The sequence below is a fragment of the Cimex lectularius genome, unplaced genomic scaffold, assembly GCF_000648675.2.
Source record: "Cimex lectularius strain Harlan isolate CLEC.00 unplaced genomic scaffold, Clec_2.1 scaffold152, whole genome shotgun sequence".
Taxonomy (NCBI): Eukaryota; Metazoa; Arthropoda; class Insecta; order Hemiptera; family Cimicidae; genus Cimex; species Cimex lectularius.
Genome location: NW_019392749.1, coordinates 336,203 through 363,432, shown reverse-complemented (window position 1 = coordinate 363,432; position 27,230 = coordinate 336,203). Strand labels below are relative to the sequence as shown.

The window sequence follows — 27,230 nt, the reverse complement described above, 5'->3', positions numbered from 1 at the left end:
GTCAACTTCATATATTTACAGGTATCTTTTATTTAATAATTCATACTTCCAATTAATTGTTATCGTATTGTAATTCTAATTCAGTTGTTCTTTTCCCCATGCTATGATTTTCCAAATTTAAAGTTTAAAAAATGTTTTAAAGGAAAATATGTAATTAAAAACAGAGAAGTATATAAATAAGAACCAATGTATGAAGTTTTCTTCTTTCCTTTGACATCAGAGAACAACCATTTTAACAAGTTTTCAGTTTTATTACTATTACTAATAAATTAGCTGACTATATTTTTCCTTTTTCTGTAATTTTGTTTAAACCTAATTATATGGTATCATATTTTTTATTTACTTATGATTTTTCAAGTGACAATTCCACGATTATGAATAACATAAAACAGAAATTAACAAAGTGCACGCTGAATGTTGATAAACCTGTACACTTCTAAAATCATTGAAATGATTTTAAAAATTTTGAATAAATTGAAAGGTAAAATTTGATAGTTTTTAATTATGAGTGTAACATAGGGTTAGGAACTAGATCTCATCACTTAAACCAGGCTTATTGGCATGTACATAGTAGTACATGGCAAATGAAATACGTTGATTTAGGTATTGAAATTGTATTGAAATAAATAGAAAACAGATGATTTTAATACTGGAGTTGAAAATTTTTACAGAAAAAATATGCAAGACCCAAAGCACAATGGCCAGGAACAGACTGATCTAAAAGAAATACAATCCAGCAAGACACCATTTGTTGAGGTAGTTTGTGTCGTTCTGTCTATAATTTTGATAATAATTACATTTCCATTTTCTCTCTTACTTTCTGTAAAAATTGTAAATCAATATGAAAGAGCTGTAATATTCAGGTTAGGAAGAATGAGGACAAAGGGCGCAAGAGGACCAGGAATCTTCTTCATCATACCATGTGTAGATGTGTTTATAAATATTGATTTGAGAACTGTGTCTACTTCGATTCAACCTCAAGAAGTTCTAACTAAAGATTCTTGTACAGTTTTTGTCGACGCTATAGTGTTTTACAGAGTAAAAGACCCACTTTTAGCCTGTATTAAAATTAGTAATTACTCTTTTGCCACTCAGCTCCTGGCAGCAATAACTGTCAGAAATTCACTGGGGAAAAGGACATTGAATGAAATACTTCAATTCAGGGACCAGATTGCAGATGAAATAGAAAGTGAACTAGGCATTAGAACCGACGCCTGGGGAGTCATTGTTGAGATCGTTGAACTCAGTGATATATCTTTGCCAATCGTAATGCAAAGGGCGATGGCAGCTGAAGCAGAAGCTACGAGAGACGCTAGGGCAAAAGTTATAGGAGCTGAAGGGGAACTCAATGCATCACAAGCCCTGAGGAAAGCATCAGATATCATTTCAGAAAAGAAAGAAGCATTGCAATTAAGATATTTTCAAACTTTAAGCAGTATAGCTACTGAACAGGATTCTACTGTTGTTTTCCCAATTCCGATAGACGTTGGAGATGTCTAATTATACCTTCAATATAATTGGGTTAATAAAATCAATTATGATGGTCACACTTATTCATTATTAAAATGATAATATTCACTCAAGCAAGGGTGTTGTTAAAAGTGTGTTAAAAGAGAAAAAGTTATGAACAATTATTATAACAGCAATAGGTAAATCCAGGAAAACAAGAAATATTTTGGAATATTATTTTATACATTTTCATTTTTCCATATTGCTCTAATGTAATTTCATTTATGATTATATAAGGAGGAGGTATAATTAAAAAGAATGGGTGAAATTGCAAGATCAGAATTTGGATGAGTATAATTATGATTGTATTTAGCCTTCAAGCTTTCAAGGCTTGCAAATACACGTTTCATCCAAATTGTATTTTCATTTGTTATTAACCACGTTACTATGACAAGAATTATTTTCCAAAAATGAAAATAATTTTGTGGTAAACAGCCTGACAGAAACCAAACAAAGAATATATAATGAATAATCCAATATAAAATTATTCTCCATATGCCATTAGTAGTTACAATCTTTATCTATCATTACCTATTTATTAACCCTCGTCTTGATTTTAGTGAGCCCCTGGTACATGACCAGACATTTACAGTTACAAATAAGCCATTTTTGTGTTTACCACCTGTTTACCAACCACGCCATTTACTTTTCTGTGTACAAGTTTATTTTAATTACTTATCCACTTTGAATGATTACGTACAAAAAAAGGAAAAATTATAGTAGAAAGTAGAAATGACTTTTTTCAATTACACACCCAAATTGAACAGACATTCTGTGGGTTGCCTTCTTTATTTACATAGAGCTGTGGAGAAACAACTGTTGTGTCATATAATTTATATCATGTAGATAAAATACAAAAAAATCTTTAAATTATTTTTAAGTACCAGAGAGCTATTTTACGTGATAAATTGGGTTCTGCTGGGGCCAACCAAACTGACCAAGCATAGCATGCAGTCAACATGTTATTCTAAAATTAAATTATTTTGAGTTATCAGCCATGCCAATAAGAAATATGATTTAACTCTGTAATTAATAAAACTCACATGAAATGTTACATCAGTGTAATTGCCGATTAGTTTTGTTGTGTTATGATACAATAAAAAAAAATGCGTGCCTTGTTTTTATTATTTAATTAAATATACACTATATAAATACAAAATATATTTAATTATATGAAAAAATTGAGGATAGCACACAAAACCAGAAATATGTAATTCATTAGGAAGTCACAAATTAAAAGGTTAATTTTTGACTAACTAATAACATATATTACTGTTTTGAGCCGGTCCTGCTTTTAACACTACGTGTATTTCACAGATATTTGATCTTATAACAAAGTAAATCACAACAGGTGAAACCCGTTATTTGACATTGGTAAGTTAACAGGGTTATTGAGAAAATATGACAAAATAATCTAAAGAAATTACAGCTTAAAATAGTTTATGAATGCAGTTAGGCAAGAAAAATGTTAGCATTTTGGCAAGAAAAAAAATCATCAAAATGTTAACATTTAAATCTGAAATTAAAGCAATGTAAGTAGTCAGACAGGTAACAATTATTTGCATGTTGATGTTTATAATAATTTCAAAAAAGAAAAAGAAAAAGACAAGAAACATTTAATTTTTTAAATTATATATTGATAATTATCTCCCTTTTTTATATTTTGGAGACGATATGGTACAAAGTTTGATTATTTATTAATATATTCTTTAATCATAAATTTTGTAAAAGTAAAAAAATGAATAATTTTTCTTTTTAGTATAAACATATCCACAAAAAGGAACTAAGTTAAAACTTTTAAAAGTTAATAATGGAATCAATTCATTGAAACATATCCATAAAAAATCATTTACGCACAAAGTGAAGTTAAAACACATCAAAATAAAACTATCACTTTTCTATGTAAATAAATAAGTTCTTGGGAAATAATTTTGTGTATTCATTAAATCACATAAAATTCTGAACATAAGGTGTTATTCATGAATACCTTACATATTTCTAAAAGTTGTAAATATCAATTCAAAAATAAAAATAAAAATGTCACTTACATTTCAAATAAATTCATCACAACACTTTTTCATAGTTTAACACTAACTTCAAATATTATCACATCCACAGGCTAACAAAGACATAAAAGTAACAATAAAGGCAATAATAGAGCAAAAATAAAGAATGGTAGTTAAAATAGTGTTGTGCTCCGTGATCGTTTTTCTTTCCAACAAATGAACAAGGCCTTTACCCCTACAAATGTTTGGAGTCATGAGTTTGGGGATTTTCTGCTTTTGCTTGTGATCTCAGGACTTCTATGTATTTCATAACATCCTGAAAAAAGAAAAGAAAAATTTGAATGACAGCATGAAAAATTATTTATTTCAAAAAACATTTAGGAAACAAAAAGTCAAACGAGAGTAAAATTTACGTTTAAAAGCTGTCTTGCTTAAAACTTTGTCCATCTATTAGCATTCAATTGAAGTTACATACAGTAAAACAAAAACATATATTAACCAAGACTCGTGTGTATAGTTGGGAAAGGATTAGGTTTATGTTAAATAATTATAATAAATTATAGAATACTAAATTAAAATTTGGTAGGTACGGACACTGTTTATCCCCCACACTGATCAAACAAATAGGGGCTCTACTTATGTCAGTATGGGAAAAATAGGTAATGTTATCTTAGGAGCCTGATAAAACAGGAAGCAGCATAACTATTAAAATTAAGATCTCAATTTGATCATGATCATGTGATTCTATAGTTTGGCTGTCTATGATCGTGCTGACCTGTCAATCCTTACTGTACCACCTTGTGATGAATAATATCATTCATTTTCCCCCCCTTTGCCACAATATCCATCATTGGGAATTTCCTTTTTTTTGCCAACCTCTTGCCTCTGCCCATCCCTACTCTCTACACTCTATTGTCTTTCTGCCAAGTGCCCTCATTTTTAGTTTTACATCGTTTACATGTTTACATTCACAGTAATTTTCTAATTTTTTGTTGGTGTGGTCCTTATACATATTATTTAACTCTGTACTTGTGTAGGTGTACGTATGTAGATACATACATGTACAGAGTTGAGGAGTAATCAGTAGTTATTTTGTTTTTTTAGTTCTTACTTGTTAAAATATACATAATAAATGCTTTTTATGGAAAAAAACTGTTTCTTTTTCTCCTTTTATTTATTTACTTCCGTTGAAAACTATAACATGAGAAATGTACTGTCAAATTTTGAATGGAATTGGTGCACCTCAAAAGGAGTAAGAGTGATTTAGTGATTTGAAGCAAACCTTTCAAATTTTGATGCACGATGCAAAATAAATCAGGCTGGGGAGGCCACATAGCGGCCGAGAATATAGACAGGTGAGGATGCCTTTTAACCTTTTAAAATCGGCCCAGAAAAGTTTATTCATTTTTTATGTTAAATTCTTTTTATACATGATCATATTTTTTTTTCTTCTTACAGACATTTAATATATTTTTACTTTTTATGTCCATTTTAGAGGGGTTACTTTCTTTGGTGAGGACTAACAGCAGTGTCCTCAATTGGTATGAAGGGGTTTAAAAATGCGTAAAATCTTTTTTGCTAGAAATGCGAAAATTGTCTGTTAAGAGAGGTGGTCACTATAGAGGTTGCCAGATAAGAGGGTTTCTCTGTATACTGAATTAAGCTGGTAAGAGCATATTGTTTTGGATCAAATGCCTATAGAGTATTGAGCATTATTATTCTAGTTAAATTTATTAGGTTGGTGACAAGACAAGAAATGGGAAATTGTGGAAGAGCTTAATGTTGACCACTCAACCGTTGTTCACCAGCAGGACCAAATTGGTAAAGTAAAGAAGCTCGACAAGTGGCACGAACTAACCAAAGTCCAAACCATCCCTAACTATATAACAGGTGGACAGGTCAGTGGTTGGACTAGGTTGAAGCACCAAAACACTTCATGAAACCCAATCTGCACCCAAAAAAGGTTATAATGATTGGTGTACTGCTGGGGTTGTTCACTCTAATTTCCTGAATTATGATGAAAATATCACAACAGAGAATTGACAAAATGCACAGGAAACTGCGTCTGATCCAGCATTGGTAAATTGTAAGGGCTGATTTTTCTTCACAATTATGCCAGGCCACCATGTGGAAACTTAACTTAGGATATGAAACCTTACCGCACCCTCCACATTCACCCGACCTCTCGCCTACAGACTTCCATTTGTTTAGGTATTTTGATCACTTCTTGAGGAATAAAAGTTTTATAGAAACGCTGAAGCTAAAAACACCTTTCAAGACTTTATTCAAATCAATATAAAGATTTTTATGTCAGCAGAATAAAAGCACTTATTAAGACCCGTTTAAACGCTCATGTAATTTAAACAATGAGAAGCGGACGTATGTGGGGGTGCCCTTTGGCGGTGACCCGGGTCGGTTGGCATAGTCACCAACAAAATGACATTGACTGAATGTCGGTAGGGCAGTTATTTAAAAAAAATAAAAAAAAAAATAAAAAAAAAATAAAAAAAAAAAGCACAAGCCGATTTGTGCAAGCAAACTTGCGCAAATGAACTGAACTAAACAGGCCGTTCAAACTAGTTTGTGCAGTTCTTCATTGGCATTTTTTTTTAAGTCAATGCCAGACAATATGTTATGCGCATTCGTTTTGGGAGAAAGGGTATCGTGAAAAAAAGGCCAGAGGCATCGGTAGGAATTGAACCCACGACCACGGGGTCTATGAGCCGAGAATCTCTCTCACTAACCACTCGGCTAAGGTCCCCCCCCCCCCGAATCGGCATCAAGTGTTAACTTATCAATTGTCAAATATTACATTTATATTGATTGCCTTATTTATTGATTTACAAAAATGGAAAAGGTTGACGAATTAATTCTTGCGACAGTTGCGATATGCGTTATCAAGAAAAAACAAGAAGCGTTATTGAAGAAAAAAGAGAAGATAGTTTAAACCCTGGTTATTAAAAAGAAATTTGTTTTCACATACGAATTTAATTAACGAACTACGCAGTGAACCTGATGAGTTTTGAAATTATCTACATATGGATGAAACCAGTTACCAGCAATTACTCAATTTAGTTTCACCATTAATATCACAAGGAGACACTGTTACGAGACGTGCAATTACCCCTCAGGAACGACTCTCAGCTACATTGAGATTTTTGGCAACAGGGAGAAGTTACGGGGATGTGAAATTTTCCACATGTATTTCCAAATCAGCTCTTAGTGCTATAATGCTTAGTGTTAAGACTCAACACATTTTTAAAATTCTTTTCTGTATGTGGTGTGTAGCGAATTAATTTTTTTTACAACCGTATCTCTGGTGGTTTCAGGGTAAACGGTCAGGAGTTTTTCACCCACATTGTCGTAGGCTTGAGATTTCATATTCAGATCAGTATATTCTTTTCTTTCCACAAACACAGAAACGATTTACATAACTCTATAAATTCTCGGAGAAACTCATTCTCTTTTTTCGCCATTTCAGGAAAAAACAAAGCAGGGCATCAAAAATAACCAGTAACAACCATAAACTATAATAATTATTATAGACAAACAGCTGATAACAAATGTCTGCTGTCCTTTGAATGATTACAACTGTCATCAAAGCGCAGGCGCTAGACTGGAAGATTGGAGCAATCCCGTTCACACGCTCATGCACCAACATCATGCAATTTTTTTAGCAGGACAGATTTTATTCAAGCCAAACATTTCAGCTTACACAAACGTCACGCTTCTGTTTACACACAAGATTTACTTGTGCAAACGTATTTGCACAAGTCAATTGGTGCAAATTGCATGAACATGTAAACGTGCCCTTTACAAGTTGGCAAAGATGGAAAATATCTCGAATAAATTTTCTTTATTTAATAAAAATTAAAAATAGTTTTGACTGCCTTTTCAAAACCTGCATTATTTTTGCACCAGCCCAATAAAACAATTCAACAAGTTCCATTCCAGACTTAGTAAAGTCAAAGGTGCTTGTCCATTTCAAATTAAGAGGAAAAAAGCAATACGTCTGAAACTTGTATGCTACAAGAAATGTGAAAATAGTGTAAAAAAATCTATGATATAGTGTGATAATTTATTTTAAATTACAATGATATTAAGTAACCATTTCTCCTTCAGTGAATACTGTGAAAATACCGAGTGGTCAATCTGATGTCTTAAATTTTTAAATGTGACATATTATATGCACTAATGTTAAACTCTTTGAATGTAGTTGGGCTAGTGATTTGAATAATAAAAATAAATAAATAAAAATGAATCAGAAGATATTGTGAATTTGATTAGTTAAATCTAATAAAATGGTAAATAAAAATATAATTGAAGACAATAGATAACATAAAATACAATATAGTTTAAACTGCATAAAAAATTTCTCATCCTTTGGGAAATAATGGATGAAAAAACTTTCTATGAAGTTTGATTATCCCGTTACATTGTTTAAAACCAACATGCACACACCCAAAATACTTACAGTACCAAGTACTTACAGCTTGACAAGTTAAAGAAGTATACTTGAATACTATTTTCAATAATTGAATATTTTATGTGGGATCAGAATGTGATCAGTATATGTTTGGATATAATAAATGTATAATTGTTATGTACTTGAGTCATTAAACAAAATCTATCTGTGACATCAATAAAAATAAAAGTTAGTTTGTAACATCAATATTTTTTCAATAATTAATTACAATTTTCTATTGACACTAATTAGAAGGATTAGATTGAGAAATTAAAATGTTTTTAATCCCTAGTACTCCATATAGAAATCATATATTGGTTTTTGTAATAATAATTAAACAAAAACTATCAAGTGGACAATTAACAATACTGCTCAATCACAGTGAGACTATCTGGTTTGCCCTAATTTTTCCTTGTGCTCTTACCATCACGGATCTTCTTTAACTTATCGAGCGATATAAGTTTCAGGAACTTGGATAGTTTTGCTTTGACTTTCAATTCAATTAAACATCTCTGTTCTGAGAAAAACAAAATAAAATGCCCAATTAAAAACCAAAAGAAAATTAAAAAAATATTTTAAATTATAAATAATTTTTTGCTTAGTATGAAATGTTTTCCTTTTGAGAGTTTAAAATATACCTTTGCATTATTAAAATTAATCTATATATGTTACTTTGAATTAAAACTATTAGGATTATTTTAAAAAAATATTTTGGAGTTTATTAATTTAAAAAGACAGTAACAACACAGACTGCCAATTTTCAAAAACCTTTTAATTAAAACAAAAATTAATTAATTATAAAATGTACCTGGACTACCTCCGACTTTAGTTGCATGTTCAATTTGCCTTTGAATATATTTTGCACTGCCCCTTAAACACTGCCAAAGTCATGATTAGTACAGAAAAAAAGGGCAGTCCAAAAATCAGATTTTAATTATAAAAAAGGTTCTTTAGGTTTGGGTTGTACAATCTATAGAACCTTTTCAAGTTTTAAAGAATATAATTTACACTTACTGCTAATTGTTGTTCCAGAAGTTGTATTTTCTGTTTTGCCGCTTTCAGCTCATGTTTATCCTTCACAGTTTTGTATATAGGTGAACTTAAATTTTGCGAAAGGAGATCACTAGCAGTTGGCCTAGTATTTGGATCTGGGTGAATCATTCTCTAATGGTGGAAAGTAAAAAAAAAAAGAAAGGTAACTTACAAATAAAGTATTAAAGCAAACAGATTTATAATACCTTAATTAAGTCATTGAAGTCGTTACCAAGGTTGGGAAATTGTTTTATTCTTCCTGAACGGATATTATGCCATTCGTCGCCATTTTTTGGAAGAGGTCCCGCACCAGCTGCTTGATAAAGTGTCAAGCCTGTAATATATAAACAACAGTCAAATAATGGCATTTCTAATAATATTTGATAATTGAATGTGTAAATACCTAAAGCGAATATATCAACTTTGTCTAAATGAGAATAATCGTCTTGAAGGATCTCTTTTGGGAGGTAACGACAGTCTCCTTCTTCTAAATCTACAACCTCATCGAGCCTGGTTACATGCCCTAAATCACCTAAAATCAAATATGAACAAATGATAGACACATAGTAAAAATAAGATTTAATTACTTGCTATTTATTTAATATATTTTGAAAAATTATTATTGTATATTTTCAAAATGGTTTCAAATTAATATTATTCACATCACCAATCATTTTTCAAATGTTGTTCAATTATTGCATATTTATTAATATATAAACATACCGATCTTGTATATGGTTTCTTCGTTTGAATTTTCATCATCACAGAATTCATCAATTTCATAAGGCTTATAAAACATTTTGGCATCTCTGTGGAGAAGGATATTTCCTGGTTTAATGTCCATGTGTGCCAGATTTTTTGAATGGATGAATCTAAAAGTAAATATCAGAAGAAATTTATTATAAACAAATATTTTTAATAATAATAATAATACCTTAGCCCTTGGGCAATGTGCTCTAAGATCTTCCTGAGCGTCCTTTCCTCCAAAGGACCAGATGTAATCAAGTCTTCGAGGCTACCCCCGTTACAGTATTCATTTTGCATAAAAAGATAATCGTTTTCAGTCCAGCTTGAATAATTTCTAACTATATTAGGGTGCTCAAGAACAGCATGGGCATATATCTCATTATGAGCAACTTTCCTAGAAACAACATATCAATAAATAAAACAATACCACATTTTCATGTAAAAATGGGTGTGCTCATAAGTTTTTTTCAGTTTTTCAAATTTCAACTCACTTTTATAAAGGTAATCCTTTATTACCTGTTACCCACGAAAGGGGTAGTTGATCCCAAAAGTCAGTCTAGAATAAACTGCAACGATATGGAAGCAGATAAACAACTTCATTTGAGACATTGCTTGCTATAATAGTTCGATTTCGGGCATATTGACACATTCCTGTCAAAATGTATGTGGAATTTATGGTGAAAATGTAATACTGAACATGTGAGTCTACAGTTTTCATAATAGAGAAAGATAAATCAAATACAAGCCTCATTTTGGAACAGCTAACGTACTTATTAAAAGTAATGACTTATTGATGGCTTTAAAGGATGAGGAGAAATTCACTGTAGCAAAGCTTTCAAAGATATTTCAAGTACATCGTCCAACATTATAAAGAACCCAATTCTGGGTTACAATGCAAAACTCGACTTTTTGGGAACCCTTTAGAAGGAACAAGACTGCATGGCTTGTTGCAGTTCACATCTGAATAGGAATTAATGAAAAGGGTTTATTTCTTATTTGCTCAATGGATGAGAAGTGAGTCCTTTGCAAAAATGTTTAACTCTGAAGGACCATTTGCAAAAAGAATGAAATGTCACTTATCAACGTCAATGGCAAGACTGTCCCCTTGTGTAAGGTCTTATTTCTGTTTGGTGGGATATACGAGAGATCATTTATTAGGAACTGTTCCCACACAATCAAACCCTTACGACAGAAGTATACAGTGGCCTCTAACTAAAGTTCTTGGGCCAACATTAAAGGAAAACATCCAGCCCTGACAACACCATGCCTCGCACAGCTGCATTCATTCAGAGAAAAATCATCCAGTTAGACAACAGTTGTTTGCATCATCCAAGACTCCAGACCTTTGCCCCTTCTAATTTTTACTTGTTCCACTTCATCGACAACCACTTCAAAAGAAAAAAAAATCTTTTCTTCTCATCCAAGTCATCAGACTTAGGGATATTTCTGCTACCAGAATACATATCTTAAATGTATTTGTATAATTTAAACAATATTTATAAATCCCAGGCCCTGAAGATGATCACAATAAAGATTGAAACGCTGGTACGATAAAGAAAATGTTTTTCTAACACCTACATCATACAAGACCACAACTCATAATCTCTAAATAACCATAAATTTATATTTTGTAAATTTGATCTTTTTTTCTGAAAAACAAAAAAAACTTATGCACCCACCCAAGATGAATATTGTAATAATCATACTCATTATTTATAGGCCATATGCTGCGTTTCACAGCATACTCAACACCATTCAATCTATTAAGACATCTAAAGACACAGCCATGATCACCCGAACCAATGACCTCCAATTCCAAAAACTCCTAAAATACAAAAACATTATATTCACCGCGGCTAAATTAATTTATAAAAGTTTATTACCTGCTGATATCTAGGAACATTAAAGTCTGTTAACCTTGGTTTCTTGAAATCCAAATGTGATGAATCTCTGTGAGTGGGACTAACACTATCTTGATTTTCATCTGATTCAAATGTGAAACTTTGATTGGTTGACGTCCGAAAACATTTACTGAAAAGAAACATAAATTAAATATGGAATTCATGTAAACATTACATTTTTTACAACAAATCTTTATTGGTTACATCTTTTTTTAATTACAAGTGGGCTTTAAGTATAACAACTACAGTTCAGTGTTGAAATTTGTTGTTGAACTGATTTTTGCCTAATTCTCTTAAACCCAATCCAATAATGTGGAATTATACTAGAACTACAATTTGCTGCAAATTAATTTGTAATTTTTTGTAGTTCCTATCACAACTATTTTTTTTCCAACTAATTAAGTTGTTGTGCCATTCTCAATAAAGTGGAGAATTGTAATTACAATCACTTTTATTTTGGGTGGCAAATAGTAGCCAACTAGAGTAATCAGTTTAGGTTCATAAACCAATAATTAGAAATAGTAGTTATAGTTGCAACTATTTTCAAACTACTAAATTTGTAGCAGAATGTTTGGCCCAATCCAATTGTAATAGAAGACAAAAACAAACCAATAAATGTGGTTTGAGTGGTATTATTAAGCTTTTCCAATTTTATTTATAATGTTATCACCAAAATAAGTGAAAATAGATATTAAAAAAATTAATTTAAAAAAAAATTAAAAAATAGCATCTGTTAGTTGATTGTTGTTACCATAACAACTACTTTTTTTCAACTACATCAGTAGTGAACTACTGTAGTTGTAGTTCAGGTTAACAAACCAATAATTTAAAAAAAATTATAGTTGCGACTGTTATAATGTAAAGAAGGTTGAGATGTAAAATTAAGTGTCAAGAGGGTGACTTGAAATCAATAATATCTAGATCCAGGCACTCAACCACTTGAGCTATAGTGAAAAATAAATACAATTATAACTGTTAGTCAGTAGTTAACTAATTTTCCCAACCGTAGTTGTTGAATTTCATAACTTCAATTGTAGTTACATATAGAACTTAAAGATGCAATTGTATGCTAGGAAAATATTTAATTCAGTAACAAGTATTTCCTTCTCTTGCGTTGACCACCGCTTGCATTCGACGTGGCCTCGATTTTATGAGATTTTCAATGTAGTGCTGTAGAATATTTCCATACTCCTCCAACAGCTCCATTCTTAATTCCTGAAAATTCTCTGGCATCACTGGGCAACTTTTACCCTCTTTGACAATTGTCCCAAAGGTGTTTGATAGGGTTTGTCGGGACTACATGCTGACACTCCCAACATTGAATTGAACCAGACCATATATCACGATTTCTGAATAATCATCGACTAACTGTCACTAATCACCACACATTGAATTGAAGCCCATTTTAAGTAGTCAGTCACCAACAATCCTAGCTGTGTGGTGCCTTGCATTGTCATGCATGATACAACCGTGGCAAATTAGTGGCACATAAGGAACAACTTCTTGAAAACACATCTTCCATATATAGTGCAGCTGTTATAGAACCCTTGATGAAATCAAGTTTCAACTTTCCAAAGAAATGCCTGCCCATCACCTCCACAGCTTCTCCAGAGTGAAAATATGGCGGGGATTTACCCCTCTCCAAATCCTCTCTCGACCATCAGAAGACCTCAAACAAACCCTTGACTCATCCGAAAACAATTTTAGTTCAATCTTGCTCTGACCAATTGGTTTGATTTGCAAAACTTAACCGAGCTGTTCTGTGCCTTGCCAGAGGTTCTGGACCAGTGGCAGGCCTTCTCGAACGTAATCCAGCTTCTGAAAGTCTGCTTTAAGATGGCTCCAGACTTGCGGGATTCACAGAATGCTGAGCAAAGGTTTGTCGAATCCCAACTAGTTCGGATGGGTGCTCAGTTATTCACCAAGCAACAATATTCGATGCCCGCCATGCTCGGCTAATTGTCTGTTTCTTGTCCACTTCAAAACCCAAATATTCGGGAAGTAGTCTGTTAATTCCCAAATGTATGGATGCTTTGAGTTCGACTACTTCCCAAATATTTGGGTTTTGAAGTGGACTAATGAAAGAACATCATAGCACTGTTTTTGTCGATTAGGAATGGATTGGGCCAATATCTTTGACTTTCTCGATCTGTATCAAGCTGAACCAATAATTCGGAACGCTTCTCTTCCGAATCATCAAAATCAGAACAAGGTTTTTGATGCAGGGCAACAGTACAATGTGATTGACTTTGTAGCCACTACAAAAAACACTAACTGAGGTTGCAAAAATTACAGTTTCCAGAATCCGTCATGATTGGTAATAATATAAGTTGAGTATATATGATGGTAGTAATAAATTGAGGATTCGCACTGCCCTTGGCAAATGTTTGGCATCAACAGGCATTCGGTGAATACAATAAAAAAAATAATAATATAAAAGTAATCCGCTCAACTGGCAGACGGTTTTTTTTCATGCCTTATATTGGAATATGTATTTTATTTTTTGTATTAACTGTATACAAATGTATACATATTTTGTACCATATGATTTCTGGCCCTTTCAAAAAAAATGTAAAATAAAAAATAAACTATTTTTCTATTTAAATATTTTAGAGTCTAATTTTACCAATTCACAAGGAAAAAAAATTAATCTGAACATTACTGAGTTAAGTTTATAAAGCATGCTCAGGTGCTAGATCCCATCAAAAGCCTGTGCTACTTCTAGGAACGCTCCCAAGCAATACTCTTGATTCTCAAGGGCAGAAGGAATTTAAAAAAAACTATATATATATAATTCCCAATTTGTAGTTGAATTGCTTTCTCGCAAACAAGGTGAATTTAATTGGTGACAAGTTGGTGAACACGAGTATTGAAGTAATTGTCATACGTCAAATAATAAAATTAATGCTCAACCCTGGCAGTTTTTTACCATGCCAGTGAAATGTTTTTTTCTATTTTTCATATTAATTGTCCACGTGTATATATTTTGTATCATATTGATTTCTGACACAATTAAAAAAATACAATTAAGTATTTTAGAGTCCAATATTACCTATTTACAAGAAGAAAAAAATCTGAGCACTACTGGGTTAAGTTTATAAAGCATGCCGAGTGCCAGATCCCATCAAAAGCCTGTACTACATCTAGGAACGCACCCAATACTCTTGATTCTCAAGGGCAGAAGAAAATAAAAACATAAATTCCAAATTGGTAGTTGAATTGCTTTCTGGCAAACTCGAGGTGAATTTAATTGGTGACAAGTTGGTATTGTTGTTAACAACAGCATTGTAATAATTGTCAAACGTCAAATAATAAAATTAAATTCTTTATGAAATCGTTTACCTTTTGAGCCTCTTCTTTGATTTGATTTCGACGATTTTCGACGTACTGAGAGGGTTGATAAGAGAGCTCGGGGAGACGGAGTTGTCTGTGAACGTAGCTGACTTTTCTCTCGGTGACAGGAAATTCCTCGGCCGAGCCGATCTCGGAGCAGTCTTGACGATCCTCTTGTAGAAATGTTGAAGGCAAGGCGAAGACGCCGTCGGTGTAGAGGTGAAGACCGGCTGTAACCTGTTCTTGCCGAACTGTGCCGGCGACTCGATCAATTTCATCGACCTTATCCTACGGCAAGGAGGGCTGTGCGGCGAGAATATGAGACCCAGGGATTTGCTCAACTTGAGCGAGTCGTCCATCGGAGGTGTCGCGGGACGATTGACGTCCATCTCGTTTCCATCCCCTTCGCTCACGTTCCCAACGTATATCGGCGGCGGCCTTTTTATAAAGTCCAACTCTTCGTCGCTGCACGAAAGATCCATTTATGCTCTTCGGTCTTAAACATAAAATACTCGAAATCAAACCGGTCCGAGATGTTTTACACACTGATAAACGAAATAGGACGAGAAAAGAATACGTCGGCCTCAGTTACATGACTTGTCGGGACGGAAGCGGCCATTAACGTACCTTAAAAACGGAGAAGGGGTGAAAAGCGCGGTATTTCTCACAGACAGATGTTTCTTCTTTCCATCGTTGCCAGATAAGAGCCACAGTCACGAAACGACTCTATTTTCTCACCTGCACTTCCAAGACCTCACAGACTTTTAATTCCTTTACCCTTTCAACTCATAATAGCACATTTTCTATTATATTATTAACTAATATTTAACCGGACTTTACAAATGTTTAAACATTATTTCGTCATCGACAGTCACATTATATAAAACCGTTTCTAATTTATTACTACTTTATTTATCCGTTTAATTGATCGATTCTGCACGATAGACTATTAATATTTAAAATAATTACCTTCATTTCACTTCTCGTTATTTAAACTAACACCCAAGAGAAATTATTCCATCAGAATCGACTGTTAAACAAATTGCATCGAACTTATTTAACGAATATTTAAAAAAATAATACCAAGATATTCTTTAAAAAATAATTTAAACTGTGAAAAAACTTCGGTGTAATTTTTCCCCATTGTTACATTTTGTCAAGTAAGTTTTAATATAACATTTTGAGTCCTCGACGTACATGCTAGTTGCAATTTTCAGGGTTGCCGGATCTCTAGTTGAGTCCAAAAAGAAGGGAGGATTGACGAAAGAAAATTGTTTTTTTGAGGTCGGAGATTTTTTCTTTCTGATGCAGCCTACAACTTCGCCCCCTGGTGGTCGATCCAATTTTAACGAATATTCCTCAAAAATGCATTTCGTCCTTGGAAAAAAATTCATTTTGAATTGAACATAAAAAAATTTAGAAAGTACACAACGTTTATTTTTACTTTATAAATAGTATAACATAAAATTAAGACTAAAAAAATAAGGATAAATTCAGCAATACAAAATCATATCTGCGAATGTTATGACACAAAGACATACATTTTCCAATTTTAAAAAAACTAACTCCATGTGAAATAACACATATATTTAAATATATACCCAGTTTCTGCTTTGTGTTTTGAAACTTTTTAATATATTTATTTACTTCACAGGCAAAACATATTAAAATTATACGATAGTTACAAATATACTTAGGACTACTATAGAGATTCAATACAAAACACCAGAGAAATATACAACGCTCTGGGGTAGAGTGAATGAATGTGCGAATGTAATTTATTAACGTGAATGATGTTGTTAGGCCCCATTTACCCCCTATATAAAAATAGTTGTGTGAAGGTGACAACGCTTTCACACAAAACCAACATGACACCATAAGAATAGCACTTTATGCCCTGAAGATGAGCCGAATAAAGGTCGAAACGTAGGCAGAAAAATTGAAAAAGGTGTTTTTCTAAACAGCTCATTCTTGGCCGCTCCTTACAACTTCAACAAATTGATTTATTTGTTTTACAGGCAAAGCCTATTAAAATTATACAATAGTTACCAATATACTTGGGAGAGCTAATATAGAGATTCATTACAAAACATACTCTTGGAATATCAAACAGTCTGGACTAGAGTGAATGAATGTGCGAATGTAATTTATTAGCGTGAATGGAGAGATTTATCCCCAATTCCCCTAAGAAATGTTGAGTACTCTGGGATAGTGAGAATGACTACTTGAATTGAATGTATTGAAATGTTAAAAAATATAAAATGTTTATTTTTATATTGATTATATATAATATTGATTATAATATAAAATTAAGACTAAATGAAAAAATAAGGCATAAATTCAACGATACAAAATCATATCTGCAAATGTTTTGATACAAAGACATATATTTTCTATTTTTTTAAAACTAATTACATGTGAAATAACATATATATTTAAATATATATCCAGTTTCTGCTTTGTATGTTTTAAAAATTTTTAAATTTTTTTATTTATTTGTTTTATAGGCAAAGCAAAAGAAACTAGTAGGATTAAAACGCGAGAAAGATATGAAAAATGTAAAATAAGAAGAGAGGACTGGCGATGACCAATGCAGTTTGCCAATGTTAAAACTAATTAAAGCAACAACTGAACTAGAATTACAATACAACAAAAACAATATAACAAGTATGGACATTTTAAGTATAAATTATTAAATAAAACAGCTGTAAATATATGCAATTAAAATAATTCACATAATAGCATTTCATTCTTCTTCAGGTATACCTCAAGGCTCTCATATTGGTCCACTTTTGTTTCTTGACTTTATTAACGAATTTCAACTACTTTTTTTAATTACTAAACTTCTACTCTTTGCTGATGGATTTAAATATTTAAGTTCATTAAATCAAGATCTGATCAAGTCATACTTCAGACAACCTTACTTCTCTGGACACATGGTCCTTTGAATGATCTTTAACTTAATATCTCTAAATGCAATTATATTTCCTTTTCTAGAATTACCTGATTTATTGTCTTAAATTTCATCTTATATTAATAATGAAACTTTTACTTAAGATTTAGGCATCACTTTTACTATCAATTATCCTTCAGATACCATATTATATCTAAAATTTGCTATAAAGCTCTAAAAACACTTGCATTTTTGCTATTCAAAATCTTTTAAAAGTAGATTAGAAATATTACTTATTAACTTTACCTCTTTTGTTTGACCAACAAGTGAATTTTGTTCTATTGTCTCCTCACTACTCCCCTCAAATCAATACTATGGAAACGGTTCAACACTGCTTTCTTAGGTAGTGCAACTGGTTCAGGTATACCTGACATACTCATATACATTTGAACCCCAATTTTGATTGACTCATACAACTAGGATCTCACAATATCTGTTCTGAACATTGATATTCAAGGTGCAATGTACCTAAATACGAAACAACCACTCTGGTACAATGTATGGTCTTAAAGAAAAAAAAAAGAAGAAAAAAATTAGTTGTTACTGCCAAGCTTTTAACCTATTTTAAGACCATGATCATAGCAGTCTTAAATATATCTACCCATTGACATATTTAGGATTTTTACAGGCACCTCATATTTCTTTGAAGACTGACTCACTCCTAACATCAGTCATTTAATGTTAGGACTAGTCGGTATGTGTATGTGTACGTATATATATTTTATGTTTCCAACATTTTAATTTGGTTATGTGTAATTTTATAGTTTATATTTGTATATTTGATGTATTTTAGTAAATTATGCTATAAGCCTGTATATGTAAATAAATAAATAGATTGCCGTGACAGGTGGTTTTTTGTTTGTTTGAAAAAAGGGAATGACACTTGCTCAACAGTAGTAGCAGTTGTCATCGGTGGTTGTTGTCCGCATGTATTATATGTTCTTTTAGCAGGAAATATACTAAATATAGATTTATTTAATACTAGTCTTGTATATTAAAAAAAAGTTTTATAATGTAAAAAAAATTGCCCCTTTATATTTAACGTAATATTTTTTATGTATATATATATTTATTTTTTCCCATATTTTAATTATTTTATGTATACTTTTATAGTTTATGTATATAGTATGTATATATATTTTATATTTTCCCAATGTTTTAATTATTTTAATATACTTTATTGTTTATCTATCTATATGTTACATATTTTAGTAAATTAGGCTATTGGCCTCCACACGTAAATAAAAAATAAATAAATGGACTGTCGTTGTTGGTGGTTTTGTTTGTTTGAAAAAATTGAGAATGACACCGCACTCGGCGGTAGCAGTTGTCATCGGTTGTCGTTGTCAGCATGCGGGAATCAGCTGTGTTTGGTAAACTGACGGAATTTACAGGCGAACGCTCTCTTGACAAAACTCTTTGAAATAGCAGCCATTTTCCAGCTTAGAGTTTGTTTGTTTCAACTTTACGGATCCGAATCGGCGTTTCATCTCAGAGATCGTCGGATCGTGAGAATCCGTCTGAAAAAATAAAATTTCCTCCGATCTATTTAAGGTATATCATCGGCAAATCTCCGTTTCGCCGTTGCCACTCTGATATCTTGGTCTCTGAAAATATTGATTTTCCCCTTTTACCTTTCTTTTTTGTTAGGAATCCTTTTAGGTTCAAAATAAATGGTTTTCAGATCTACATTACCGATAAAAGAAATGAATAAAACGGCAACCGAGGAAAAAGAGGACATTGTAAAAGAATCTTTATTCAGATTTCTAATGGAGCATATACCAAGTGCACAGATCAGGTAATTGAAGTTTATTTATATTTAGGCTGTTCAAATTTTAACAAGTTTACTTATTATACTAGCACAATCGATGAAATAGTGCTAAGCTACGTTGTAAGCATTTTGGAAGACCTGGGAGAAGAAACGACCGGAGACATCGAAGAGGCTTTCGATGCCGAAGGATTCTGCGAAATGATGGCAGCTTATTTTCCTGAATTTTCCAAAATCAGCCTTCCTATAGTGTGTGAGTGGATGTTCGAACTTGAAGCAACCCTTCGCAGGACGAGACATAACGGTTAGAAAAAAAAGAAAAGACGTTAATGTGTGATAACTTGAAATCTACTCAACTTTATATTCCAGGCGATTCGTACATTGAACGGGACCTTTCAGAATTATTGATTCCCATCTCTTTAAGCAGAAATCGAAACTCATCTTCGGAATGCTCAAGTGGAGGCAAAGGAAAGTCTCATAGGAAACACCAGATTTCAGAAGCCAGCGATGGCAGTTGTAGTTCCGACAGTAGTGGTGAATATTATGCTCATGAGGTAACTTGGAATTTAATTTGATATATATTTACAAATAAAACTAAAACGATATCTGAATTGTGAATAAGTAAGGCGAATTTCGGGGTAGAATTAAATTAGTATCCTGAATTCAGCACGTTTAGCATATACCTAACTCATAAGATGAACCAGGAGAGCATGGAAGAGGGCCTTATTTCACTTCTTCAAATTGACAGTGTAAAACTGAATAAATCAGCCGTTGGCAAAGATGATCAGCCTTCAAAAATAATTAGTGGGGATTTAGGTAAGGGATGAAGGTACGAGGGAAAAAATTTAAAAAAACCAACTACTTCCTATGTCTTGAGCTTTTAACCATCTATGACACCTTACTCAGAATTTTTGAGCAAAGTTTACAAAAGTGTTAACTTAAGAATGTCCCCACAATGAATTCAGAATGAGCCCATCTACCAATTTCGTGTAGGTAACATTCTTAAATGAGTTCTTAAATTGTTACCTCTCAGAGAGAACAGTAGCCATGTTCATTCCGAATTCTGGTACCCAAAATATCTTGTGATTCCCCAGGTTTTGGAGATTTTGGATGCATTCTCTAATTAATTTTGATGTGATGGCTTGAAAGACTGGAGTATACTTCCCTAACGAGTATGATTGCTCATAGTTTGTGCTTGTACAGAAAATGCCCGATCCAGTTCCTTCATTTGTTTTCGAGCCATCTACCATTTAATTTATCTGAATTACTCCTTAATTTTTGTTCCTTTTGTAGTCTGTTGAGCCTTTATAGGCTGTTGTAAAGAGTGTTTCCGGGATCATGTAATTAGTCCCCATTTATAAGAATGGGTGCCTGATCTTAATTATTGTTGTGTGCCTGAAGAGTTGTTCCCATCCAATTTGATTATTTACAGAGCTTAAATGAACTTTTCCTCGCTTCACCTTCCGTAAAGATTTCCAATGGAGGAAGGTTTAGCAGTGTTTCTTGGGCAATTGACTGTTTTGTTTTCATTGCCCCTGTGATAATGGGTTTGCCAATCATTTTATGCTGTCTAATTTTTTGGGTAGCTTCTTTTGTTGAGCTTTGGTCCACCAGATTAGTGAACCATAGGATTTGGGTCTTATTACTGACATATATAGTCAAAAAGCCATATTTGGTTTTAGTCCGTAAGATTTGCGTAGAATTCTTGTCGTCATTTGTATTATTTTACTTTTTGTTATGAGGTGTTGCAGGTGAGAGTTACATTTAATTTCTTATCTATGATTATCCCTAGGCATTTAACCTCATTTTTTAACTGCAGCATTTCATTATAGAAGAATAGGCCTTGTGTTTCATTGTAGCGCCTGGAGAATGACTAACTATACCGTCCAAAGCTTGGCAATAAAACAAAACCTTGCTGTTTATCTTGACTACAAACCTGATAACTGAGATCATTGAATTAGCTGGTTGATAATCTCCATAGTTGATTTCTGGGTTTCTTTTCCAGGTAAATGCAATTAGTGTAGTTTTTCAGAGGTTTGCTGTAATTACCCGTTATAAGCACCATTGTTGTACCATCATGGTTAGAATTCTTTGGTTTAGCTCTTTTAATTTTGAAGCAAATTTTCCCCAGACTAGTAAATTCAGTATATTTAATATCATTTATTATTTTTAAAAACTTATAACATGGTAAAAGGGGATTTTTCAAACATTAGGATTGGGGAAATAATTGTAGATTAAAAGATCTACAGAAAAAAACTGTTTTTGTCAAGAGCGAATATGTCTTATATAAGGACTTTGTGGGAAAACAGGCTAAGTCCTATTTTTCCATATTTATAAATATATTGTATTTGGCTAATTATATTACACAAGCTTATTTGTATAGTAACTAGTCAAAGAAGATAAGACTGTGATATTGCTTATTTCTTTAGAATGGCATAATTTATTATTCCATTATCATTTGGTCAATTGTTGGATTGAGATAATAATTATCCTATACAAGATGAATATAACTTCTGTGACCCCTTCATATATTTTTGGGGCATTTTCAGGAAAACTAGACATGTTAAATTTTTATTTTTTGTCTAGGTTCTCATGAATCTAAAAGTTTCTACCATCTCTCCAGAATAGCAGGATATGAATAGAAGCTTAATTATTTTTTATGGCAAGATACTCGTCAGTTGTCATTTTTTAAAGGAGTTCTGACAATAAATTCAATGCTGTAAACAACTTTTAATTTGGAGCAATCATTATGAAGTTATTTGCAAAAAGCAACATTTTTTTTGAAAAAATTAAATCTCCCAACTTATTCAACCAAGAACCAATTTATATATTTATCATTTTAGTTGATAGTAAATTAATTGTTTTACGTGTTTGAAAATTTCACAATTTCCTCAAATATCATAAACTAACAGGACGCTCTGGATGTAGCTCATTAAAATGCGATTCAGCCTGGTGAAAATTTATTTTGATCAGTTTGGTAATTTCTTATTATGATACTCGGCTTAGCCTTGTTGTTTCAGCTTGTCAGACACACTTCAGCTTCTTGTCATTTTTAGTGTTGATTTTTTTGTCAGTCATGATCTATATGTACTTATTTTCCACTGTGGCATCCTGATCGAATCTTTTATCACTGGTACAATTGGAATGTATCATGAAAATTAAATTTTTGACCCCATAGAATAATGTGCTAATGTAATTAAATAACTTAGTAACATAAATAAATGTAAGACTTTATAGGCCCTAACATGTTAAGGTTAAAAGTAAAAAGTAAAAGTCGACTTCTTTATGACCTTTGCACCGCGACTGTACAAGTCTATTGTGCAACTCCATTATCTAAAGCTCCTCGTAAGCTTAAGGCTTTTTACCAGATCCAAAGCTTTGTTAAGGACTCCCGTGTGTAACTTTTTATCCCAGGCTTTTCCTCACCAGGAGTAGGAAACTCAGTCGGCACCAGCCTTTGCATGAACATAGGACAAATTCCTTCGTTTCTTCTTCTTCCTGTCAATATCTGCATATGCTTGTTTCTGCTGCTCTGGAGTCTTCAGTCTTCAGTTAGCAAATTATTATTCTACACCTAGATTTAGTACTTCTGATATTAGCTTCTCTAAGCCTTTGATAAACTTTTTCAAGTCCTGGACTGCAATCCCATTGAACAAGGACTTATTCTTAAGCCCCTCAACCCATATTTCACAATTCAATATTCTTTTTGATTAATTGATCATTGTTTGGATTATGTAAGAGCTAGCATGTTTTCAGGCAATGTTTTCTAGGAAAAATGATAAGCATACCTGAATGTTCGGAAATGACCAAATTACAGTTCACCAATAAGAAAAAAAAGAGTTCAATGGTTGTCTAATTTCTGAAAAGGAACCCAATAAATTTAACAAGTCAACAACCGAAAAATAAGAGTAAAAAATAAATAAGAAAAAAATAATGAACTGTTATATTTCCTGCATTTTTTAATATACTAGTTATAGTTTAGAAAATAAGTATTTCCAATAAATTGTACATTTTTCTTAATTTTATAAATTTAGGATATAGCGGATTATGAAAAGATCCAGATTTTACAAGAAATGTTTCCGGGCTTATCTGAAATAGAAGCAAGGCACTGCTTAACTGTCGCAGGCAGTGATGTCGCAACTGCGGCCCAGCTTGTGTTGCACAGACAAGAAGCTGGGCAAACGCTTAATCACAATTCTATTATTCAGGTAACAAATATAAAAGTGTATAAAATAAAATTGTCCAGATGTTTAGAATTTAAAATGTAATAGCATGGAGGACAACACAAATCGTTGGTTGATGATCAAGAGTTGAAATCTAGGATCATAGCTAGGTACAGTTTTGTCGATAAGGATGATGATACAAGGGAACATCGCCCTGTTGCTCCAAAATCGGTAAATAATTAATAATCCTGTCAATAACAAAATGTTTTATGATTTATTTTTCTTCCATTAGGAACCAAAGAAAATGGTTAGGTATAGAGATAACAAGATAGTCAGCTTGAAAGGTGAAAGATTCACAGAGATTAAGAGGGAAGATGAGGAGGATTCTAAGAAGTGTACTCCAGGTATAAAACCTCCTCGACAAAATAAGTATCATTGATTGGGATTTGTTGAGTATGTCTCTGTTTTAAAATTCTCCTGACAATGGTTTTCTGTAGCGTTATCTGCTACTAGGCATATATTATTCATTCTCATTGGGAGATTCTCTAAGTTCAAACCCAGTCCCACTACTTTAGGTACACTGTTGGAAGTTTTTAATATTTGTGGACAATTTTCAGTTAAATATTTTCTAATTATTTTTTACATTAGTTAATAAGACTGCATAGTTTTTCGTAATTTATTTTATTTTTAGAATTAATTTTAAACTGTATTTAAAATACTTAAAAACAATGTAATTTTATTAATTTAAAAAATAAAATTTTAAAAAGTTAGTCCAAATAGTATGTCATCTCAGGCCCTATTTATGTAATTTTTAAATTGTAAAAACACTGTATTTATTTAAAAGGAAGATAGAAGTAATTTGCTGAAATTTGATATTGGTTTACACAATATTGAGCTTAAAATATTGCTCAATGTTGCAGATTAACATTATTAAATTAGTAAAGAATAAAACAACTACAGATTAATGAAAGCATTGTTAAGTACTTACTTTGTTTTTAGTATTTATAAATGAAAATAAATAAAATATTGTATCTGGTGTTACCAAATTGATTGTTGGTATTTATAATTATATGCCATACACAATTGTGATGTTACTCCCGATATCAGGGATAGTTAAATTGATATTTTACTAATAAAAAGGGCAGATTGATGTATGAATAATTTTTTTACACAGGAATTTATTATGTGCAGCTAGAATTTTTGTTACTGGACAAATCTTGTTTTATTTAATTTTTCATTTGTCTAAAAAAAAAAGTTATTTAGTACAAGAAGAATATCGAGTGTTTTTTATTCGTGTTATTCGATTTTCACTTATTTTCCAAGAGAGAAGATTTGGTATGATTTTACACCAATTTTCCATTTAACCCTGTTGTGTAGATTTCTTCTTTGACTTTTCTGTCCTTCATTGCTCTCATTATTTATTAAGGGTACCGTGACAGCAGATACAGTTAGGGTGCCCAATCGTGTGTGTATGTGGTGCTGTGTTAGATACCTGACATTTCTTAAAAAGTTTTAATCGAGTGAGTGTTCTCTGGTCTGACCCTTTGTCTCGTTCGATAGGTAGTCAGACATAAGGTAGCAGCTATTAAACAAGTCATTATCATAAATCATAACATGTTTTCTAGTTAGATTTAATATTAATTTGTCTTGCCCTTATAGTTCATACTATTAGTTAACAATTTTCAGTGGTATTTTTAAAAGGGTGATTAATACAATGATTTTAGTGTTAATGGTTGATTGAAATATATAAAAAACATTACATATGAAACAATTAAGAATGAATTCAATTCATTTTGAATTTTTTGGAATGGAAGGATTTCAAATTTGACCATATTTCCAGCTCTGACATTTACTCGACCAATTAACTGAATTATTAAATTCAATTCTATGTGTAATTTGTTCAGTATAAACTGCAAGACTTATTTTTCTCTTTATATGTTATTTTGCCTTTTAAATAAAAATCTTTTTTACGATCTCTCATTTTCAGTGTATAAGAAATTTATAGTGATCAAATTTGTTTAAAAATAACCTTTAAAAAAAGGTTTATATTAGGATATAATTATATAAAATATAAGTATGTTTTGATTATGTTGGTAATTAAATTTCCAATAATAGATAAAGAATATAAATAATCTCCTTTTATTAATAATCATAATAAAGAATTGCAATACAATGCTTTTATAAATTTAATAATTAAATTATAACCTAATGAGGTTTTTATTTTAAATGCCACTTAAAAACCTTTCAAAATGATCATTGTTTGTTTTAATGTGGTGTCGTACCTTGGCAAAATGATTAAGTTACAAGCTTTACATTTTCATGTTACCCATGTACTTCATTTTGAAAACCAAAACAAACAATGGAATGAATTAGTTTTAATTCAAGATTTATTTAATTTTATAATTGTACAAATAGACTGTTTCTAAGAAAAAAATAAAATACATATTTAAAGCAAATACGAATTATATACTTTTACAAAGAAAAAGCATCAGTATGCTTTTATTTATTTATTTGATATAATTTATTTAGGCTCCAAAATTATTATTGTTTTCTGTCAAATTTTAACTTAAATTTTGTTCAAGCTTTTTATTGCAAATTTTGTTTTGCAGTTAATAAGTGTTAATAAAGTATATTTGAAAACATGACAATTATTACTTTCAACTGTATCTCCTTGTCAGTTTTTCTTTCCTAAAAAATATAGTGTAGATGTGATAAATAAAATTATTTTAAAAAAAATTTGTTTTATTATTGTTCAAACATAAAAATTGAGATATGTCAGGGACCGCAGTAGCTGAGTGATCAAAGTGATAGACTCGGCCCCATACATGGTGTGATTAACCTGTAGTTTGGTCAGTACCGATACCGACACTTGAGTCTGCCTATTCTTGCTGTTTCACCACTAATATATGACAGACCAAAATAGTTTGAAACTGCACAACTGCAACTTTATAACTGTCATACCGATTAATGGTGAAGTCCAACCCAGGACTCTTACAGTTACGAGTTGGAAAATCCGAAGGTCCATTAAATTTATTAAATCAAAAATAATAAAAATAAAACAAAGATTTAATACGGTTTTATTTTATTCTTGTATATACAGTTTTACTAGCAAAAATAATTAAATATCAATAATATTGGATAGCTTTATGAAAACAAACAACTATCTAATAAATAATAAATGTTCTGAAATAAGTTTAGTTAAGTGGTTTTAACAGCAATTTACAAAATACAAGACAGCAATTGTTTCATTTATATACACACCAAATTAAATCAATTTAAAATTAAATTAAATTTCTATAAAAAAAAAAAAAAAAAACAAACAAAGTAAAAAAAATATGAACAAATTATCTCGA

At 31.7% G+C, this 27,230-nt stretch overlaps 2 protein-coding genes, 1 long non-coding RNA gene and 1 pseudogene across 7 annotated transcripts; 3 read left to right on the top strand and 1 right to left on the bottom strand.

Annotated features, from left to right (window-relative positions):
* LOC106672652 lies at nucleotides 1–1,547 on the top strand (annotated as a pseudogene).
* Nucleotides 1,548–3,482: 1,935 nt separating this feature from the next.
* LOC106672638 (wee1-like protein kinase) lies at nucleotides 3,483–15,631 on the bottom strand. Of its 3 annotated transcripts, XM_014404218.2 has the most exons (11): nucleotides 15,003–15,631; nucleotides 11,643–11,790; nucleotides 11,466–11,584; nucleotides 9,947–10,153; nucleotides 9,736–9,884; nucleotides 9,416–9,544; nucleotides 9,219–9,346; nucleotides 8,995–9,144; nucleotides 8,789–8,858; nucleotides 8,405–8,497; nucleotides 3,483–3,831 (listed from the first exon to the last, which is right to left on the bottom strand). In XM_014404218.2, exons 1-11 carry the CDS (start codon nucleotides 15,473–15,475, stop codon nucleotides 3,767–3,769), a joined length of 1,731 nt encoding a protein of 576 aa, XP_014259704.1. In that variant the 5' UTR covers nucleotides 15,476–15,631; the 3' UTR covers nucleotides 3,483–3,766. The 3 variants fall into 3 exon arrangements, with proteins under 3 accessions (XP_014259704.1, XP_014259705.1, XP_014259706.1); XM_014404219.2 differs by lacking the exon at nucleotides 8,405–8,497 and having other exon boundaries at nucleotides 15,003–15,625; XM_014404220.2 differs by lacking the exons at nucleotides 8,405–8,497; nucleotides 8,789–8,858 and having other exon boundaries at nucleotides 15,003–15,627.
* A 256-nt stretch (nucleotides 15,632–15,887) lies between these two features.
* On the top strand, nucleotides 15,888–18,075 carry LOC106672639. 2 transcript variants are annotated; one of them, XR_001341288.2, is made up of 3 exons: nucleotides 15,888–16,153; nucleotides 16,211–16,416; nucleotides 17,501–18,075. It is a non-coding gene; the product is annotated as an uncharacterized LOC106672639 (long non-coding RNA). The 2 variants fall into 2 exon arrangements; XR_001341289.2 differs by having other exon boundaries at nucleotides 16,198–16,416.
* Nucleotides 18,076–19,310: 1,235 nt separating this feature from the next.
* Nucleotides 19,311–25,585, top strand: LOC106672647 (CUE domain-containing protein 2). Of its 2 annotated transcripts, none has more exons than XM_024227222.1 (7): nucleotides 19,311–19,500; nucleotides 19,631–19,744; nucleotides 19,807–20,018; nucleotides 20,084–20,268; nucleotides 23,749–23,922; nucleotides 23,986–24,108; nucleotides 24,170–25,585. In XM_024227222.1, exons 2-7 carry the CDS (start codon nucleotides 19,653–19,655, stop codon nucleotides 24,314–24,316), a joined length of 933 nt encoding a protein of 310 aa, XP_024082990.1. In that variant the 5' UTR covers nucleotides 19,311–19,500; nucleotides 19,631–19,652; the 3' UTR covers nucleotides 24,317–25,585. The 2 variants fall into 2 exon arrangements, with proteins under 2 accessions (XP_024082990.1, XP_014259718.1); XM_014404232.2 differs by having other exon boundaries at nucleotides 19,597–19,744.
* Nucleotides 25,586–27,230: the final 1,645 nt, after the last annotated feature.